At 34.6% G+C, this 21,913-nt stretch overlaps 1 protein-coding gene across 2 annotated transcripts in view; it reads left to right on the top strand.

Moving 5' to 3' along the window:
- Positions 1-21,913, top strand: part of CSMD3 (CUB and Sushi multiple domains 3) — a 1,097,972-nt gene that overhangs the window by 235,160 nt on the left and 840,899 nt on the right. For both annotated transcript variants that reach the window (XM_007468748.1, XM_007468747.1), the window contains exon 4: positions 11,274-11,468. In XM_007468748.1, the coding sequence (XP_007468810.1) occupies positions 11,274-11,468 (195 nt within the window). The remainder of the gene's footprint in view (positions 1-11,273; positions 11,469-21,913) is intronic.

The raw sequence follows: 21,913 nt of genomic DNA, 5'->3' as shown, positions 1-21,913 counted from the left end.
CATTCCTGCCCAGGCTTATTGCTTCTGATCAATGCAAGGTAGTCTCAATTAAAAAAAGTGGTTAAAGCAAGTTGGAGTGGGTGGAGAGTGTTCACTGGCACATGAAAATAACTGGAAGCAAATAAACCAGTTCCTATTAAGTTTTTAGAGGAAATTTTAGCCAAATAAACCCTAGAACTCATCTGCAAAACTCTTTGGTCGTTCAGTCCTTAAGGCAATTTTCAGGCACCAAACCTGCATTAACAGTTGTAGGACATAAGAACTGTGTGCCCCAAGGATAGTCTACTCTCCCACACCCACTTCAAATGTTGCCACAGAGAATATGGACAAGGCAGAACTATTCAACAGGAAACCCCAAGAGACAACACAAGACAAAGGAGCACCTTCTCAAGAGCAGAAGCAGGGTCTTCAAGGGTATGAGGGTCTTCATAATTCCTGTTCAACAGGATCTATTAATTTCCATGACCATTAATTGTGGAATATTCTCCTTTCTTCCCTTATCCACATGGGGATATTTAATTTGACCATTCATTTTCTTCCCTTAACAGCTCAGTGATCCATGAGGAACTAGAGTTGGCCTTAATGGAAAAACAAAACAAACAAATAAAAAATGGCTGTCCATCTCCCAGAAACCTTGGAATTTGCAAAGGGTGTAGAAAAGACAAAGGGTTGTGTCAAGAGTAAAGGGAAGGAGGGGAGAGTTTCTCTGAACATCCTTTGATTAAACTTCCAGTAGCTTGGAATTTAACCTTTTTGGCAATCCAGCTTCAGCAAGTGTACAACAGTGCCTAAGGGGATGACAGAGCAACAGGTTAGAAAACAATTGGGAATCGGATTACCTGCCCTGCGGGCTGTTTGTTGCATCCTAGCCTAGACTGGTCATAGAGTCACATAGAGGGAACAACTACTATCTATTTAAGTCATTTCATTTGGGGGCCTTTTGGCAGCATTAGCATAGCATTGACCCTAGGAGAGGTAATTTAAAAGCTCTCAGAAGTGTGACCATTCTTTTCTGAAGTGTTTTCTCATATATATGGTATTCTGCTTAAGCCATTGGTTTTGTATATTGCCCTGACCACATCTTATACATTTCTGTCTCTGGGCCTTTATTCATGTGATTTATTTGACTTCTCTTGAGTCCTCCCCAGCTAAAATACTACTCATCTCATTTCATATACTATTATTCCTTTTATATAAATATATAACTTAAAATTTTTTCAGTTTTTGGAATTAGTTTTATTATTTAATTGCCAGAAGATTGTATTACGCATGTCTTTTCCTATTGAGTTATAAGGTCTAAAAGAACAGAAAATGGTTTTTATACCCCGTTGATATTTATACCTCAGGATTCAATAATTATTTGATAACTGATTAATTGCTGAAATATAGTGGTATCTCTCATATTCAATGAATATATAATCTAGTAAATTATCTGTAATCAGTGTAACACATCATTTTAAAGAATTAATTTACTTTTATCCAAAAAGTCTTAATACCGATACTTGTCCCAATTCTGTCATACAGAGAGGAAAGTCTATTCATATTTTTCTATTATTCTGAATCACGCTATCAAATGCTACCCCTGCCAGATGCAGCATTATTCCATTTATAGAAACTTTATAGTGACGATGCTGCTAATATGCCTCCATTCTATATTTTTCTTTTGTTAATATTCTGGTAACTATACAGGATATAGTTAGCTTTAAATAATCATAACATTTTTCATATTTCCTGACCTTTCCACCCATCTCTTTTAATACAGTGGTAGTTAGTTTACAAAGCAAATACAGTATTGTTCTTCATAAGTTCATTTTAGGTGGTAAAATTTATTTTGCCAAAAAAGGGGCACTGCTATTAGAGAATGAAGGGTATTAAGTGCCTCTTATTCACAGATCAAGAGTACATGTCCAGTAAATGACTGCCTGGATATTGTGCAGTGGGTTTTCTATATTATATTTAACGATTACTCTTGATCTGACTCTCAGAACTTATCTCTATTGCCTATGGGCCCTACCTACACCCCAATATCAGAACAGAATGATGTTACACATTTTTATATTTGGTTTTACACTAACTCTTCCACTGGTTCACACTAAGTTCCTTTGGAAATATTATTAGCCCACCAGAAGATTTATCTTAATTGAAAAAAAAAAAGGGACAGTAGTCTTTTCTCCTTCTCCTGCTTGAAATACATTGTAATTTATGTGCATATTTCTCCTCACACCCCCACCATCAATCTAGTAATCTATTCTCCACTTAGGTAGATTAGCTAGAACAGTGCTGGTTTGCTCTCATTTCTTCTTTATCAGCCAGTAGTTTGTTTCACTTCCCTTTCATTAGATTAAAGAAATAAAAAATAATAATAATGGGCGTTTATCCTTTTGATTGCCAAATCTGAACCTATTTGAAGCTTCAGGATGTCTTTCAAAATCACAAATGAGGCCTAATGTTCACTCCATCTTCAGCGTCCCAGTGAGGACTGTGGCATGACCAGGAATTATTCTCATGTTTAGGAATTGGCTTATAGAAGTTAATGCGTTTTCATAAGAAAACAATTTTGAATGATGCAGCTATGTAATTTGACCCATACAAGATGTTGCCAGTGTGTTCCAGTGCTAATTATGACACAGGTTTAACACATGATATGCCTATGACTCTTCTATGTACCAGTTACACTCTTCTATTTTGTGTGTAAACATTTACTCCTACAAACTCTGTGTGATGATCATCTTTTATATTTTTCTATTAGAGATAACTCAATTAACTGAGCAATCCTTTTTTGCTTGCCAACAAAATACCACACAATGTATCAATTACTAAGTCCGTGATACACAAAGATGAATTAGAGCCCCTGTTTCAAGATGCTCATAGGCTTGTGAGAAAGCAAATGTTTAAAGAGGTAAATTCCATGTGGCTATATATACTGAAATTAAAGTCCATGGGGACATGATAGATAGAATAACTGATTCAAAATATTCACAAAATGTTTAGTCAAGCCACAGTCTCCAAATGAATTCTCAAACACCATTGATGTCCTGTGTGAATGAAATGATTCAGTATCTGTAATAAAATAACATTTCATAGCACAAAAAAAGTTGGAAAATGTATGTTAAGTGCTTTGAAGTCTCAGGATGAGAGGTGCTAGGTGGTTCAACTTGATGTTATGCTCTCCTAAATTATTTTTATTTTTATTTTTTTTTTCTTGCGTTATGCGGGCCTCTCACTGTTGTGGCCTCTCCCATTTGCGGAGCACAGGCTCCGGACGCGCAGGCTCAGCGGCCATGGCTCACGGGCCCAGCCACTCCGCGGCATGTGGGATCTTCCCGAAACGGGGCACGAACCCGCGTCTCCTGCATCGGCAGGCGGACTCTCAAGCACTGCGCCACCAGGGAAGCCCTCTCCTAAATTATTTTTAATCATCTGGAAAAATAAAACCCTGAGATTAATTTTCTGTAAGAAGTACAAACAACATGGTTGTACTTCCCGTAGTAGATATAATTTTACAGTGTTTTAAAGCATTGTTAATTGATCTCAGCAGGATCATGCTTCATCTATTTGACTGAATAATTATACAATTCTATAGTCATGATATCCATTATTCTTTCATTTGATTTTCATTCCAGTGTTCAAGGTCAGGTTTTCCTCTTGATATTTTGTTAAGTATCTTGCCTTTCACAATTATCCATGTGTTCCTAAGAAATAGGAATTTTTTTTAGAACCAAGTTTGTTTTAATGTGTTTATTAGTATAAATCACTCATCTTTTTCTAAATTACTTGGTAGAGTTTTATTGAATTTCTTCAAGGAAAACATGACTCTTCTCCTAGAGTCCTTTATAATATATACTCTTTCAGGATTTAAATTGTATTTTTAACTTTTTATTCTTTAACTTATTGGGGTTTTGTTAGGCTGCAGTACATCAAAGATCTTTTTATAATCACTGTGCCTGGTATGATGCTTGATATGATACCAACCAGAAGATTAAAGAATGAATGAATCAGTGACACTTTGCGAATTTGGTTATACAAATCTTCTACCAGGAGTTGAGATTACACCTTGAATAATTAGCATTTAATGATGTTGACTTAAAAAAATTGCATAACCTGAAAGTTGAGAATTATATTTTTTTGGCAGACATACTGAGGACTTAAACCTGGGAGAGAGCCTCTCAGATAGTTCTGAGGGACTGTTCTGACGAGGTAAGGGAAGAGCCAGGATATATAGGAGTATAGCACTCGATGAAAAGCGTCCAGAATTAGTCAACACAAAAACAAACAAATAAAAACCCCACAACAACAGGTAGTCAGAACATCAAAAGATTACTGTTAACTAAAGAAAAAACAGACATCTCAAGTTAATGAATTTAGCACTTTTCTATGTACGGGAAGATGCAAGGATCTAGGCTCATTGAAATCATTCCTTTAATTTGCACCTTAACTATCTAGGGCCAATCTCCTGTTTTCTCCATCCTTAGTCCCTTCCGGGTGCACAGTTGGGGGTGGTTGCAGTGGCTGATGGCTCGATGGCTGCAACATCCTTTGTTTCCTGATATAGCAGGTGACATTTTTGTCCACAGTGAAGGCATGACCCAATCTTTAGTAGATCATAACTTAATCACACCTAATTTAGATGTCTCAAATGGAAAATTGATTGTAATAATAATAAAGTTGCAATTTGTTGAGCTAATAATAATGCCTGCCATGTGGTGAGTGTTTGCTCAGCATATAAATTACTTATATATATTGTTTTATATAATCATATCAACAGCCTTGTAAAGTCGATATTCTCATATCCAAATAGTATGCATACATTATTTTGGCTGTTTGCCTTTTTAAAATTTAATTTTGGTGATCCTATTTAATGCACTTATTCATATTAAATTGAATTAGTATTCAATTAGTAAACTCACATAGTACATATCATACATGCTATGAAAATCTCTGCTTATATGTATTGGGTTGGCCAAAAGGGTTTTTTTGGTTTTTTCCGTAAGATGGCTCTAGTAGCACTTAGTTGTCTTTAACTTCATTCAAAATAATTTTGTTAGATTGTATGTGACAGCCATCATATCAGTGTGCATTTAAAAAAAGACATCAAAATTGGTGAATTTTTGTGTAACCATTCTAACATGGAAGATGGAAGGAAAAAAGCAACATTTTCAGCATATTATGCTATATTATTTCAAGAAAGGTAAAAATGCAACCGAAACGCAAAAAAAAAAAAAAAAAAAGGTTTGTGCAGTGTATGGAGAAGGTGCTATGACTAATCGAACGTGTAAAAAGTGGTTTGTGAAGTTTTGTGCTGGAGGTTTTCACTGAATGATCTCCACGGTTGGGTAGACCAGTTGAGGTTGATAACGATCAAATCGAGACATAATTGAGAACAATCAACATTACCATGCAGGAGATAGCCAGCATACTCAAAGTATCCAAGTCAAGCATTGAAAATCATTTGCACCAGCTTGGTTATATTCATCACTTTGATGTTTGGGTTCCACATAAGTTAAGCGAAAAAAACCTCTTGACCATACTTCCTCATGCGATTCTCTACTGAAACGTAATGAAAACGTTCCGTTTCTAAAACAAACTGTGATGGGTGATGAAAAGTGGATACTGTACAACAGTGTGGAATGGAAGAGATCATGGGGCAGGCAAAATGAACCACCACCAAGCACACCAAAGGCCAGTCTTCATCCAGAGAAGGTGATGTGTATATGGTGGCATTGGAAGGGAGTCCTCTATTATGAGCTCCTTCCAGAAAACCAAACGATTAATTCCAATAAATACTGCTCCCAAGTAGACCAACTGAAAGCAGCACTCGATGAAAAGCGTCCAGAATTAGTCAACAGAAAACACACACTCTTCCATCAGGATAACGCAAGACTACATGTTCCTTTGATGACCAGGCAAAAACTGTTACAGCTTGGCTGGAAAGTTATGATTCATTTGCCGCATTCACCAGACATTGCAACTTCAGATTTCCATTTATTTTGGTCTTTACAAAATTCTCTTCATGGAAAATCAATTCCTTGGAAGACTGTAAAAGTCACCTGGAACAGTTTTTGCTTAAAAAGATAAATTTTGGGAAGATGGAATTATGAAGTTGCCTGAAAAATGGCAGAAAGTAGTGGAACAAAAGGGTGAACGTTGTTCAATAAAGTTCTTGGTGAAAATGAAAAATGTGTCTTTTATTTTTACTTAAAAACTGAAGGCACTTTTGGCCAACACAATACATTTAGGGATACCAATTATTTGCTCTCAGTTTTTCTCCTGTGAAGAGTTTATATAAGGTATCTCTCTCAAAGTAACATTTAATGACAGAATAGCTCTCCTTTCTATTCATGACTTATGCATAGGATATATATTCACTACATGAACCTATATATTTTTGGTCAACCCTTTTGGAATACTTTTTTTCCAATTTAGTTTCTACCCTACCACATCAATAAGACCTGTCTTCACTGTATTTTCAAGTCTAATAACTATTATAGTGCTTTGAGTCTTATATTTTAAAATTGTGAATATGCTTGATAATTCTCCTTTTTTTTTTCTTCTAGCTAACTCTTTATCCTGTTTTTAAACCTTACATCATCAGGAAATTCTTTCCAGACCTCCTTTTAATGTAGACTAAGTTTTCTCAATTATATACTTTCATTTTAGCCTGTATGTTTCCTTTATCCCAATTACTACATTATAATTAATATTCTGTAGTCGTTTCTTTCCTTGGTTAACATCAAGTTATGAACTCTATGAAGGAAGGGCCATGTCTCTCATTTGCAAAACTGTATCCCCCAAATATTGCCCATGATAGCTGTTAATAAGCATTTGTGGAAAGAATATCTACTTTTCATGTGTAACAGCATGCAATTTTGAAACGATCTAAGACTTTTAAGTTAGAGACACAGGCTTGAACCACAAGTCTACAATTCATTAGTTGGGTGGCCATGGGAAAATTTCTTAAGCTGATTCCCAGTTTCCGTTTCTGTACAATGAGGGAAATCATATATGGTGTTGGGTATTTTGTGAGATGTAAGGTGGGAAAATGAATGCTTAAAGTGTGGCTCAGAGCTGATTTCAACAATTAAGACTATTAGCATTCTCAAATTGTAAATTTTTAGAAAGCAAGGAAGGTGGTGTTGCTTTACCTGTTACACATCACAGAGCAATGTTAATGGTAATCCTCAAGAGCCTCTGATGAATAAATTGTGTCATTTACCAAGTAATTTATTGTTATGTTTCCTTTTAACTAATATAGATGAGTGTCACTAAACTCTAACCTCTATAACTCAGTTAGATTTTTGTTTATCTTGGATCTCTCCCAAGTAATTGTTTGCTGTATCAACAACCCTTTACACTTTAGAATAGTTTATGTTACCAAATTCCTTCCTTTTTTTTTTTACTTGCTGATAATTTCAATATCTGTGAGAAGAGAGAAGATAAATAAAATATACATCTTACCAACAAATGCACAATAATTTATTGTGGATAGAGCAGTAAAATTAAATAAAGGGTCTCTGACATTTTTAGAGACATATTTTGAGTGTAAAGTCTTCAGACATGTTTTCCAGTTTTCTTTTCAATTCACTAAACTGTCCACCCTAAGTATTTCAGTTTTGTCCTACAAACATCTCGTGGCATAATTCCAAGAGTAAATTCAAATAAACCTTTAGTATGTAGGGAGTTTATTTAGTAATCTTTGCATTAAAAGTTTTGATCAATGCTCAACCAACAGTATGGTGAATATAACTTGATAGTACCCCACCAACACACTCCAGTCCCATTTTAAACTTTACATTATGGAATATCAAATGAGATTTATCAGGTTCTGTAGTTTTATTTTAATCACCTAAACCTTTTGATTGATATATTAGTGTCATCTGTTGGTGAAGAAAGATAGCTGTAGTCTGTTCAGCAATTCTGCTTTTAGATGTAATCATCTGCTTCAGAAACACATTGAAGTGACAAGCACGATGTGGTTATCTTGCATGTACATTTAATGAATTACATGAAAATTCTTCATTTTATGCTTAAATCTCTATTTTCTTTAAGATTGATTTCATAATAAACAATATCATTACTTTGTAAATACCATGTATGTTAATGATTAGTTTGTAATCTGTATTACTGAACGTGACCTACCACGTGTATCTTCATTTTTTTCCGAAATTCAAACTCTTGATAGCTGGTAGAAACAGTGTTTAAAAATTAATCCAAAGCTAGTTCTAAAATTCTTATAGTAATGAAAAAGCTAATTTTATTTTAAAGTTCAAATGTGCAGCACTATTTATTTTGGTACGGGGGCCTCTCACTGTTGTGGCCTCTCCCGTTGCGGAGCACAGGCTCTGGATGCGCAGGCTCAGGGGCCATGGCTCACGGGACCAGCCGCTCCGCGGCATGTGGGATCCTCCCGGACCGGGGCACAAACCCGTGTCCCCTGCATCGGCAGGCGGACTCTCAACCACTGCGCCACCAGGGAAGCCCTATAGCAGGTTTTTTAATGGTGAGTTATATAATTCTTCCAGTTAGTAACACATCTTTCTTGGCTCTGCGTTTTAAAATGGACATAAACAGCTTAGAAGTCCCAAATTAAAGGGTTGGGAGGGCACAAAAAATAGAATCCATGATCAATGACTATAGAATTGGGATGTATTAAACCTGAATGTGAAGCATTCTAATAATTGTCTTCATGGGTTACTCAATGTACAGAGGATGATGGGTAGGTTGTTGTTTTTGAAGGTTAAAGAACAAGGGCAAATGAAAGCAGGAATTTCTGAAGGTGAGAACCAGATATATTTTGGAATTATCTTCTTTGAGTTTCATTTCGAAGCAGGCTAAATTCTTATCTGTCTTCTGGTTTAGAAATAATTCAGCCACAAAGCAAGGGCTAGATTAGGTAATCTATTAAAATTCCAACCAGTGTTATTATTAATTCACTGATTCACTTCATGTTTTCCTTTTGCTTTAGGTACTTTTTTCTGGGTAATGCATGTTTGTTCATTTAAATAAAAGTTAAATTTGAGTATAGCAACTATTTAGAACTTTCTTCTTTCTTCCTTTCATTCCTACACCTAACCACTTCTTGTAAAATAATTTGGAAACTGCTTTTTCCCCTAGATATATAACTTCATGATAATTGAAGTCCTGACCTTAATTATTTCTTAGGGGTGAGAGGGAAAGGAGTGAATTGAATCTAAGGACACAAGTGGTAGTTTCATTAAAAGTATTTCCTTTTTTATTACTATATTCAAGGGGTTGAATTCTTACTCATTTCATCAAAACTTATTAACCTCACCATCTCTTACAGCAAACATCTCATCTATTAATCACCATCTCTTACAGCAAACATGAATTTTCTAAAAAATTAACTATCTCAAAATAAACTGTTCATTGCAAAAGTATTTTGCAAAGAATGGCTGAAAATTTATAGACAATAAATATGTTTTAAATTTTACTGAAAATGAATCTATAAAATATGCCTTTGAAAAATAGTAAAGTGAGATGTTAGAAATCATTAATCTTGATTACAGATATTTTAAAATATTTTACAGATATCACTTTATAATGTATAATTAAATGGTGAGGAAGCTTAAGGAAATTGCCTGTTATTTATAGAAACCATTGATATTTAATTAATATTAGTCAAGTTCTTTTCTAGGATTGAGAACCTAAAATAGTTGCTTTAAACTAAAAGTATATACTTCATTTCTAATGTATATAGGGCAAGTTCTATGAATCCTCAATACACTTCTCACTGATTGACCTCGTTGGAAATTCATCACTGATTTTTTTCTTTTCAGTACTCTTGAAGAATTAAACAGAAAAAAAAAAATTCACTTAAGAAACACTCTCAAAAGTACTATAAGCATATTATGGGTAAAAATATAAAATTTCAGCTTTGTTTATGGTACCAATTATCAATAAATTATGATTGCTTTTGTACAGTTATATCTACATTTTATGAAGTGTGTTTGATTTTGGTATTGTATTTTTACTTACTATTGTTATTGATATTTTCAATATTAGTGGTTTATAATTATTTGATTTAATGTAAAATGATATTGCATGGAATACTAACTGAACAAATAGGATGAATATCAAGGCTAATTGGAAACATACTTTTTTTGGCATTGTGACATCTTTTTTACCTTTTTACTTTGCAGTAATTTCAGACTTTCAGGTAAATTGTGAAAAAAGTACCGAGTTCCCATATACTTACTCTTATCCAGCTTTTCTTAATATTAACTGCTTATGTAACCATAGCACAGTTATCAAAACTAGGCAATTAACATTTGTATAATACTATTAAGTAAGCCATAGACTTTACTCAAACTGGAATACCTTTTAGTCCATTCATTCCTTACTGTTTGTATTTCTTTTGATTATTATTTGTAGTATAAAAGTAATATAATGTAAAGGTAATATAATAGGAAATTTAGAATATACTATAAGAAAAAATAATTCTCCCCAACTTCTGCTATTTCTTTATATTTTTTCTATTTCTTTCACTTAAAGTGAAAATGTATTTTTCTATGAGATGAATATTATTTAAAAAATCTCTTATATTTGTATACTTGTAAACTTTTAAGCATCAACTAATAAAATAACAGAGCAATAGGTGAATATCAGACAATTTCCCGATATTTTGCTTATTGATCTAATTAAAACTTCACAAGTGTATGCACTTACTATGATAATTCTCATTGTATTCTCCAGGTTAAACACATATTAGAGCTGGAATTCTATTCCAATCTCTCCAACTTCAAAAATATGTCCATTTTTTGCTGCACTATATTTTTCTTATTTAAGTGAAAAAAAGCTTCCAGACTGTATATTTTTTTTTCAGATAAATGTTCATGGTTTAGGGTTAAGTAGAAGCATCAGAGTAATGGAGAGCATACTGATGAAACTTGATTTGCATAGTATTATGTTAGTAGAATGTAACTTTGAAGAAGCCACATAAATGGTATTGATCTTTTTATCTGTGAAATATGAGTAATAAATACTAATTTAAAAAATTGCCACAAACTTAAACAATATAAAATATCTAAATTTTGCTGGCACAAAGAATGACACCTAATATCTATTCAGTAAAATTTCATTCCTTTCCCATACTTCTCTGTTTATGTAATTGAAATAGCAGACATTTCCATTTTTCAGTAAATCTTTTTAAGAGGAAAAAAGAAAGACACCTGTATCTACATATAATTTTATAAATGTAAAATGTTAAAATATATATTAAAATAACTGTAAACTCTCCTTTTCCCTCCTTTCTATAGAGTTGCAGAGTAGCTCTTGTGGAAACCCAGGAGTTCCACCCAAAGGTGTGCTATATGGTACAAAGTTCGATGTTGGGGACAAGATCCGCTACAGCTGTGTAACTGGATATATCCTTGACGGCCACCCTCAACTCACCTGTATAGCCAGTTCAGTTAATACAGCCTCATGGGATTTTCCTGTTCCCATCTGTAGAGGTAAAGAAAAAAATAATGTTTATTTTTATGTTGACTGAATATTCATTTGACATAATGAAAATATTTTAAAAATAAGAGTGATAATCAGACAGTATATTTGCAAAACATTTGGTGCTTGTTTCTTTTATAAAATCTGAAGTTTAGAAAAAAGCACAAACAGTACATGAAATATTAAGAAAAACACTTAGGACAACATTACTTGTGAAATGAGACAATGGATTATATTTTTATATTTCTATACATATTTATACATACATTGTGTATATATGTCTTGATGTTTGTACTGGAAAAACATGGAGTTTATGATGCTTAGAAATTTAGTTAGGCTGTCAAAGTCATGATTTTGTTTTCATTTTGAAATATTGACTGAATTTATGAATCTTTTAAAGATTTCTGGTACAGAGCTTAGCATGGGAATTTTTGAAATTAAGAATGCTGTGTAATTTATTATCGATACTAATAAGGATCACTTGTATTATGGGGAAAACAGTAATATACTAATGTAGACAAAGGTACAAAGTACATAGCCTGGAAGACAGAACATGTTCAACATTAGCTGAATTCGTGCATGAATCTTGCCCACAAAAATTCTCTGGAGAAATCATGATCTCAAGTTATCTGCCCATTTTTTGATCAGGTTTTGTTGTTGTTGTTGAGTTTTATGAGTTCTTTTTCTATTTTGGTTATTAACCCCTTATTTATTATAGGATTTGCAAATATCTTCTCCCATTCATTAGGTTGTGTTTTCATTTTGTTGGTCCTTTGCTTTGCCGTTCAGAAGCTTTTCAGTTCGATGTAGCCCCATTTGTTTATTTTTGCTTTTGTTTCCTTTTCCTTAGGAGACATATCCAGAAAGATATTGCTAAGATCGATGACAAACAGTGTACTGTCTATGCTTTCTTCTAGGCGTTTTATGGTTTTGGGTCTTATATTCAAGTCTTTAATCCATTTTGAGCTGATTTTTGTATATGGCATAAAATAGCGGTCTAATTTCATTCTTTTGCATGTGGCTGTCCAGTTTTCACAGTGCCTTTCACCACAGAGACTATCCTTTATCAATTGTGTGTCCTTTGCTGCTTTGTCATAAATTAATTTTCCATGTATACGTAGTTTTTTATTTCTGGGCTCTCAATTCTACTCCATTTGAGCTCTATGTATGTTTTTCTGCCAGTATCATGCTGTTTTGATTATTATAGCTTTGTAATGTAATTTGAAATCAGTGTGATATCTCCAGTTTTGTCCTTTTTCCTTGGAATTGCTTCAGCCACTCAGTGTCTTTTGTGGTTCCATATAATTTTTAGGGCTTTTTGTTCAGTTTCTGTGAAAAATGTTGCTGGAATTTTGATAGGGATTTCATTGAATCTGTAGATTGCTCTAGGTAGTATGGATACTTCAACAATGTTAATTCTTCCAATATTAATTCTTCTAACATTTTAACAGTGTTAATCCATGAGCTGAGCGTGGAATATCTTTCCATTGCTTTGTGTCTTCTAGGCCTTTATTACATTGAAATACTCTTTTCTATACCTATTTTATTGAGAGTTTTTTGTCATAAATGTGTGTCGAATCTTGTCAGATGCTTTTTCTGTATCTATTGAGTGGAACATGTATTTATTTTTCATTTTGTTAACGTGATATATGTGTGTGTGTATGTATATACACACACACAGATACGTGTGTGTGCATATATATATATATCTCACATTGCTTGATTTGCAGATGTTGAACAATCCTTTAATTCTAGGAATAAATCCCACTTGATCATGATGTATGCTCTCTTAAAATGCATTGTTTTTATTCAGTTTAGTAATATTTGTTGTAACATAATTTTAATAGTAACATAAATAGTAACATTAATAGTAACATAATTTTTGCATATATGTTCATCAGATGTTGTCCTGTAATTTTCTTTTCTTGTGTGTACTTGTCTGGTTTTAGTATCAGGGTAATGTTGGCCTCATAAAATGAGTTAGGAAGCATTCCTCCTTTTCAATTTTTTGGAAAAATTTGAGAAGAATGTGTGTTAAATATTCTTTGAATATTTGGTAGAATTCACCTGAAAAGCCATTATGGATCTGGAATTTTGTTTTTTTGTGAGGTTTTTGATCACTGTTTTAATTATCTTATCAGTTTTCTGTCTATTCAAATTTTTTATTTCTTTATGATTTAGTCTTGGAACATTGTATGATTCTAAGAATGTATCCATTTCTTCTTGATTGTCCAATTTGTTGGTGTATAGCTGTTCATAGTATTCTTTTATAATCCTTTGTACTTCTGTGATATCTTTTGTTACTTCTGCCCTTTCTTTTCAGATTTTATTTATATACACCTTCTTTCTTCTTTTTTTTTCCTTAGTGATTGTAGCTAAAGGTTTATCTTTTCAAAGAACCAGCTCTTAATTTCATTGATCTTTTCTATTGTCTAGTTAGTCTCTTTTCATTTATTTCTACTCTGATCTGTATGATTCCCCTTCTACTCAGTTTGGGATTTGTTCTTTTTTATTTCCCTAGTTCTCTTAGGTTAGATTGTATATTTGATATTTTTCTTATTTCCTGAGGTAGGGCTGTTTGGCTATAAACTGCCCTCTTGGTACCATGTTTGCTGTATCTGATAAGTTTTGGTATGTTGTATTTTCATTTTCATTTGTCTTCAGTTGTATTTTTTATCTTCCTTTGATTTCATCATTGATCCAATAGTTGTTCAGTAGCATGTTGTTTATGTTTCACATATTTGTGATTTTTTTTAGCTTTCTTGTAATTGATATCTAGTTTCATACTATTGTGATCAGGAAAGATGTTTGGTATGATTTCAGTCTTCTTAAATTACTGAGACTTTTTTTGTGTGTTTCCCAAGAAATGCTCTATCCTTGGGATGTTCCATGTGCACTTGAGAAGGCTGTGTGTTCTGCATTTGGATGTAATGTTCTGTAAATTTACTAAGTCCATTTTATCTAGTGTTTCATTTAAGGCCACTGTTTCCTTGTTGACTTTCTCTCTGGATCATCATTCACTGATGTAAGTGGGATGTTAAAATCCCCTACTATTATTTTGTTGCTCTCAGTTTCTCACTTAGTTCTGTTAATAATTGTTTTATATATGTTGGTGCTCCTATGTTAGGGGCATATGTATTAATAACTGTTGTGTCTTCTTGATGAATTGTACCTTTTATCATTATATTATTTCCATATCTGTCTCCTTGTCATTTTTTGGTTTGAATTCTCTTTTGTCTCATATGAATATGGCTGCATCCACTTTCATTTGGCTGCCATTTGCTTAGAGTGTCATCTTCCATCCCTTCCCTTTGAGTCTGTGCTTGTCTTTAGAGCTGAGTTGAGTCTCCTGGAGAGCATATAGTTGGCTGTTGTGTTCTATTCTGTCTATCCACTCTGTGTTTCAGTTGGTGAATTCAGTCCATTTACATTCGTACTTCCTTTTTTTTTTTTTCTGGTTGCTCTATATCTCTGTTATTTCTTTTTTTCTGTTGTTTCTGTTTGCCATTTTATTTTGGTGATTTTCTATGATATAGTTCTCAGTTTCTTTTTTCTTTCCTTATTGTGTCTCTGCTCTAGATTTATGTATTATGGTTACCATGAGGTTTATATAAAACATCTCATAAATAAAGTAGTCTTCTTTTATTGAAGTATAGTTGATTTACAGTGTTTCAGGTGTACAGCAAAGTGATTCAGTTATATCTGTCTATTCTTTTTCATATTACTTTCCATTATATGTTATTGAAAGATAGTGAATGTAGTTCCCTGTGTTATACAGTAGGTCCTTGGTGTTTATTTTATATATCTGTTATTCACAATTTCCCAATTTATCCCTCCCGCCTTCCCCTTTGGTAATCATAAGTTTGTATTCTGTCTCTGAGTCTAGTTCTGTTTTGTAAATAAGTTCATTTGTATCATTTTTTAAAAATTCCACATATAAGTTATATTGTATGATATTTGTCTTTCTCTGACTTACTTCACTTAGTATGATCATTTCTAAGTCTATCCATGTTTCTGGAAATGGTATTACATCATTCCTTTTTATGGCTGAGTAACAGTCCATTATACATGTAATGGAATATTTTATAAATATATGTGTGTGTATGTATATATATATGTGTATATATATGTATATACGTGTGCTGTGTCTGCTTTATCCATTCATCTGTTGATGGACATTAAGGTTGCTTCTATGTCTTGGCTCTTGTAAATAGTGCTGCTATGAACATTGGGGTGCATATATCTTTTCAAATTAGAGTTTTAATCTTTTCTGGATATATGCCCAGGAGTGGGATTGATGGATCATATGGTAGCTCTATTTTCAGTTTCTTATGGAACCTCCATACTGTTCTCCACAGTGGCTGCACCAATTTACATTCTCATCAACAGTGTGGGAGGGGGCTTCCCTGGTGGCGCAGTGGTTGGGAGTCCACCTGCCGATGCAGGGGACACGGGTTCATGCCCCGGTCTGGGAAGATCCCGCATGCCATGGAGCGGCTGGGTCCGTGAGCCATGGCCACTGGGCCTGTGCGTCCGGAGCCTGTGCTCCGCGATGGGAGAGGCTGCGACAGTGAGAGGTCCGTGTACCGCAAAAAAAACAAACAAACAAAAAAAAAAAACCAAAAAAAAACAGTGTGGGAGGACACCCTTTTCTCCACATCCTCTCCAGCGTTTATTATTTGTTGACTTTTTGATGATGGCCATTTTGACTGGTGTGAGGTGGTACCTCATTGTAGTTTTGATATGCATTTCTCTAATAATTAGTGAGGTAGAGCACCTTTTCATGTGCCTGTTGGCCATCTGTATGTCTTCTTTGGAGAAATGTCTATTTAGGTCTTTTGTGCAGTTTTTGGCTGGGTTGTTTGTTTTTTTGATATTGAGTTGTATAAGCTGTTTGTATATTTTAGAAATTAACCCCTGTTGGTTGCATTGTTTGCAAATATTCTCTCCCAGTCCATAGGTTGTCTTTTTAGTTTGTTTATAGTTTCTTTTGCTGTGTCAAGGCTTTTAAGTTTAACTAGATACTATTTGTTTATTTTTGCTTTTGTTTCCATTATCCTTGGGGACAGATCCAATAAAATATTGCTGTGTTTTATGTCAAAGAGTGTTTTTGCCTATGTTTTTCTCTAGGAGTTTTATAGTATCCAGTCTTACATTTAGGTCTTTAATCAATTTTGAGTTTATTTCTGTATGTGGTGTTAGAGAATGTTCTAATTTCATTCATTTTCATGTAGCTGTCCAGTTTTCCCAGCACCACTTATTGAAGAGAGTGTCTTTTCTCCATTGTATATTCTTGCCTCCTTTGTTGTAGATTGACCATAAATGTGTGGGAACATTTCTGGACTTTCTGTCATTTTTATGTGTCTGTTTTTGTGCATGTGCCATACTATTTTGATAACTGTGGCTTTGCAGTATAGTTTGAAGTCAGGGAGCATGATTCCTACAGCTCCATTCTTCTTTCTCATAATTGTTTTGGCTATTTGGGGTCTTTCGTGTTTCCATACAGATTAAAAAAAAAATTTGTTCCAGTTCTGTGAAACACGCCATTGGTAATTTGATAGGTATTGCATTGAATCTGTAGATTGCCTTGGGTTATATGATCATTTTAACTATATTGATTCTTCCAATCCAAGAACATGGTATATCTTTCCATCTGCTTGTGTGGTCTTCAGTTTCTTTCATCAGCATCTTATAGTTTTTGGAGTACAGGTCTTTTGCCTCCTTATGTAGGTTTATTTGTAGGTATTTTATTCTTCTTGATGTGATGGTAAATGGGATTCTTTTCTTAATTTCTCTTTCTGCTATTTTATTGTTAGTGTATAGATATGCAACAGATTTCTGTACATTGATTTTGTATCCTGCAACTTTACTGAATTCATTGATGAGCTCTAGTAGTTTTCTGGTAGCATCTTTAGGATTTTCTATGTATAGTATTATGTTATTTGCAGACAGTGACAGTTTTACAGCTTCCTTTCTAATTTGGATTCCTTTTCTTTCTTTTCTTCTCTGATTGCTGTGGCTAGGACTTCCAAAGCTATGTGGAATAAAAGTGGCAAGAGTGGGCATTCTTGTCTTGTTCCTGATCTTAGCAGGAATATATTCAGCTTTTCACCATTGAGTATGATGTTAGCTGTGTGTTTGTCATATATGGCCTTTATTATGTTGAGGGTTTTTCCTTGTACACTTTCTGGATAGTTCTTTTCATAAATGTATGTTGAATTTTATCAAAAGCTTTTTCTGCATCTATTGAGATGATCATATAGTTTTTATTCAGTTTGTTAATGTGGTATATCAAACTGATTGATTTGTGGATATTGAAAACTCCTTGCATCCCTGGGATAAATCCCACTTGATCATGTTGTATGATCCTTTTAATGTGCTATTGGGTTCTGGATAATTCTCCATAAGTGTGACTTTAAGTTTGGTTTCTGGAGAATTTTCTGTTTTGTGATGCTGTGTTACCATGGTTTTTCATGGGGCTTGATGAGCTGTTCTTATGCCGGAACATTTGAAGGTAGTGGACACTTTTCTTCTTTCGATGAATGTTCTTTTTTCCCTTGATTCTAATGATTTAACAGATTAGTAGTCAGAGGCCTTTCTTTTGTTTTTCAGTAGCTTGTGCTATAGCACTGTTTTTGGTTTCTCTTACCTGAGCTGCCTGTAGTTATATTTGAGAATCAGCACTTTCCACCCTCTACCACCTCTGCTAGAGGTATTGCCTTGTGCCATCATTGTAGCTGCTTGTGCCTCGCTGCTGCTAATGATGCTGTTACAGCTGGCATCATTACCTGGGGCACTGGGATGGCAAGAACCTACTCTGTGCCCAGGATCTCCTGAGTCTCAGGCTCTGCTACAGCAGAGGGAGTAGGAGAATAGGGAGTGAGCTGGAGTCTCGGTTGCCTCTACTGCATCTGGGGTTATTAGGTTTGCATGTGCTACTGCTGTGGATGGGCAGGGCTTCAGTGGTAGGCACCTTCATGGATGGAGAGACCAGTTGCAGGCTCAACTGCCACTGCTGCCTGGTTCCCTGTGAGCCTGGGAGCCACTGTGGCTGGGAGGCTGGAGTTATGTATGCCTCCTTCCCTGCTGCTACCAGGTTCTCTGGGACTGTGTGCTCAGCTGCTGTGGTTGGGGGTTCAGGATCTCAGGCACTGTCTCTGCTTTTCTTCTGATTCTGCCTTCTCTATGTATTCCAGTCCACCCACCTTTACATGTACAGATGTGTGGAATTCTCCAGCACCCTGGTATGCTGGGCCAAGTCATATTTGTTGAGTTATGGATTTTTACTGGTTGTAGTTTGAAGAGGAGAGACAAAGAGAGCATCTCTCGTTCCACCAGGATGCTGATGGCACCCCTATCTTCTTCTATGACTGCTAATTAACTACTGTTTGCTTAAGTATTTATAGTATATAAGGAAATTTATAAGCATGCTCACTTTTAAATTTCACAGTATGAAACTGAAGCTCAAAAATTAAAAAAAATTGTTCAAGGTTACTCAGTAAATGTCAAGAACCATGAAGAGTTTGAGATTTTACTTGGAATTAACGATTTCTCTGCCATAGTTTCTTGGATAGTTATAGAAGACACAAGACTCGGGTCAGAAACAAAGGAGAGTTTATTATTCACAGAAGTGTCAGGAGACAGAGCATCAGCATTTGTGCCAGTTCTCCAAGCCCCAGTTCCCATAGAATGTATGAAGAGTGTGAGATATCTGCATATGTAGTATGTGTTGTTATAGGAGAGGAATCATGAGCTTCAGGACAAATACCTTTGAAAAGATAGTTTGGTACAAAGAGAAGGACAGTTTGAATCTCTGCTTGCAAGATGTACAGAAACATTAGAGTCTGATGAAGAAATTTTTCCTGATTTGGGGTGTGGTGGTGGGGGGAATGCCAGATTTGAACCCATTCTGTCAGGTTCCAAAGCCTTAGCTTGTTATCCCTTTGATATTTCACCAAAATTATTTGCATCTCTCTTCAAAAATGTTTAATAACAAGAGAGTAAATGGAGTTTTATATGTGAATCAGTCCAAAAATGTTTAGTCAATTTTTTAAATGCATAAAACTCCCTAAATCAAAAGGACTTATTAAGGTACTTAAAACCAAGAAGTGTTTTAAGAGGTTTCAGTGGAGTATTCCCAACACTGTCTTAGAGTTAATTTCCTTTGTGGGGCTCCTTTTTTCCCTTCAGCTAAGAGCCTATGGGGTCAGGGAGATCTGAATCTAAATACTCATTCTTCCACTTACCTACTAGGGCCTTTGAGCAAAAATTACATTATTTTAGAAACTATTTCTTTAGCTATAATAGAATTAATAGATAGAAATACCAAAATCACAGTACTGTTGGAGTTTAATATGATAGCATATGTAAAGTGTCAGTTACATACAAAGTTATTTATGTAGCTCTGTCTTTCCACTTTTCCTTAGCACTTGTTACCATCTTCTCTTTAAAAAAAGGAATTACAGTCAATAAATTCTTGATGGATAATATCATTTATACTTATATCCAAGTCTAATCTTCCAACCAGCACTTCTGGTTTTGTTGTTGATTTTGTTGCCATTTTGTTTGTTTTTGCCAGGGCGTATGCTCTACTTCCCTACTCATCATCTTCAAGTCCCTTCAGGCATATTTTCTTTGACTCCCATTCTAACCTCTATGGCTTTTATCTATCAAAAAATGGCGCCCATTGTTTTTTTGAAATTCTGTCTCCTCAACTTCATTTTGCCAAGCTTACCTTTTTTTCTCTTTATCAATAATACTGATGAATACATTTACTCATTCAAATATATTTATTAAGGGCCTGCTCTGTGCAAAGCATTATTTCATGTGATGAGGATCAAAATATGATTAAGAAACACGTCTTGCATTTAAGAACCCAGTTCTAGTGGGTTCTAGTGTAATCAAGTAGTTACAGTAATGTGTGATAATTGCTTTAATATCAGAATCTATGGAATGTTAGGCACCTTGATAAGGAAGACCTTAATTTCTCCCAGTTGAGTGGAAGGGAGTTGAGGTTGGAACAGTGCTTTAAGAGAAAATTTCACAGAGGACTTACTAAAAATACAAACTGTACAGAGCAAGAACTTTTTCAATGAGGCAATAATTTTCCTTTCTAGCCTCAAAAGTAGTTCTCATGTATTACTAATATTCACTGGCTAAAGGTGGTGTCTATGAAGTCATAGAGCGTATGATCTAGTTTTCTAAGGAGCAATTTACCCCTAGACATTTTTTTTTAAATTAAAACTTAAGAGTAGAGGGATAGTGAATTTGGATTTTGTGTTTGCCATTTTTGAAAAAAAATAAAAAGACTATTCAGTCCATGGCTTCCCTTCTCTACTCTTTGCCACTTGATAGCACACTGATTCTTTAATTTATAACTTTGCAGGGGGCTGATAACATTGTAATGATCTGCTTATTGCTTTCCCTGGAGTTTACATATTCTGTCCTTGATGAAACCTTTGCTTTTAGAGAGTTATTTTGGTGATCCCTAACCATGATAGTTTAAGAAAAATGAATGCTTCATCAACCTAGAGAGTATGGTGCAAGGGTTTTTGTGTTCACAAGCATGATGAATTTTATCAACACCATCTGCTAGTATTTGTAAAGGCATTTAACTGCTTGATGCTGGGCTAAACAATATTCCGTAAAAAGTGAAACCAAATTCCTGTGCACTAAGTCTGGAATGAAAATACCTGGCATACATACTTGTTCTGCACTTCTCCCTTTGATAGACATTCCATGCCATTTATTTCACTGAGCTTTAATGTGGCCTCAGAGTCCTTCTCAACTCTGTGCTCCCAACACTTCTTACAAATTAAGAGCAGTTGGCAGACAAGGTGAAATGGATTTGCTAGTCCTAGATTAACCATTCTAAAATTCATGATGATATTCTATATTCAGAATGGCATTTTGGTATACACAACCTGGGGCAAACTAATAAAAGTGCATGTGAAAGTTACACATAAATTAAGTGTAACTTTGAATTTTTCTACCACACTTTCCATTACTATCTTGACAACGTTATCTGGGCACAGAATATTTCATTAGCCTTATCATTTCACATAAAGGGATCTGGTATCTTTATGTGAACGGCTGTATTTAATAGTAATGAGGAAAACATTTTCTGCATGCCTTTTAATAAACAAGCAAGAGAAGCGTAAATCATTTGATAATGGGGTTATTTTATCACCTCAAAGACTACCAAAATCCTAGTGATGTCAGGCTACAAGGAAAAATTGACAAGTGTCTCAGGTCACTTGCTTTTTCTTCATCTCTCCCAGGAAAATGTAGGCTGTTCTATCAACAATCAGGCCAACCTTCTCATGTACCCTAACCTTGTTCTGAAAAGTTCATTTGTGTGATTAAAAGGATGAAAATGTCCTGATTAAATTGTCTTAGTAGTGTCCAGTATGATGGAGCAAAGGTTGCAAGACTTGTCTTTAAGGGTATAAGATCC

Source organism: Lipotes vexillifer, unplaced genomic scaffold (assembly GCF_000442215.2).
Source record: "Lipotes vexillifer unplaced genomic scaffold, Lipotes_vexillifer_v1.1 scaffold1679, whole genome shotgun sequence".
Lineage (NCBI taxonomy): Eukaryota > Metazoa > Chordata > Mammalia > Artiodactyla > Lipotidae > Lipotes > Lipotes vexillifer.
Note: the sequence above shows the minus strand (reverse complement) of the source record. Positions and strands in the feature narration are given on the sequence as shown.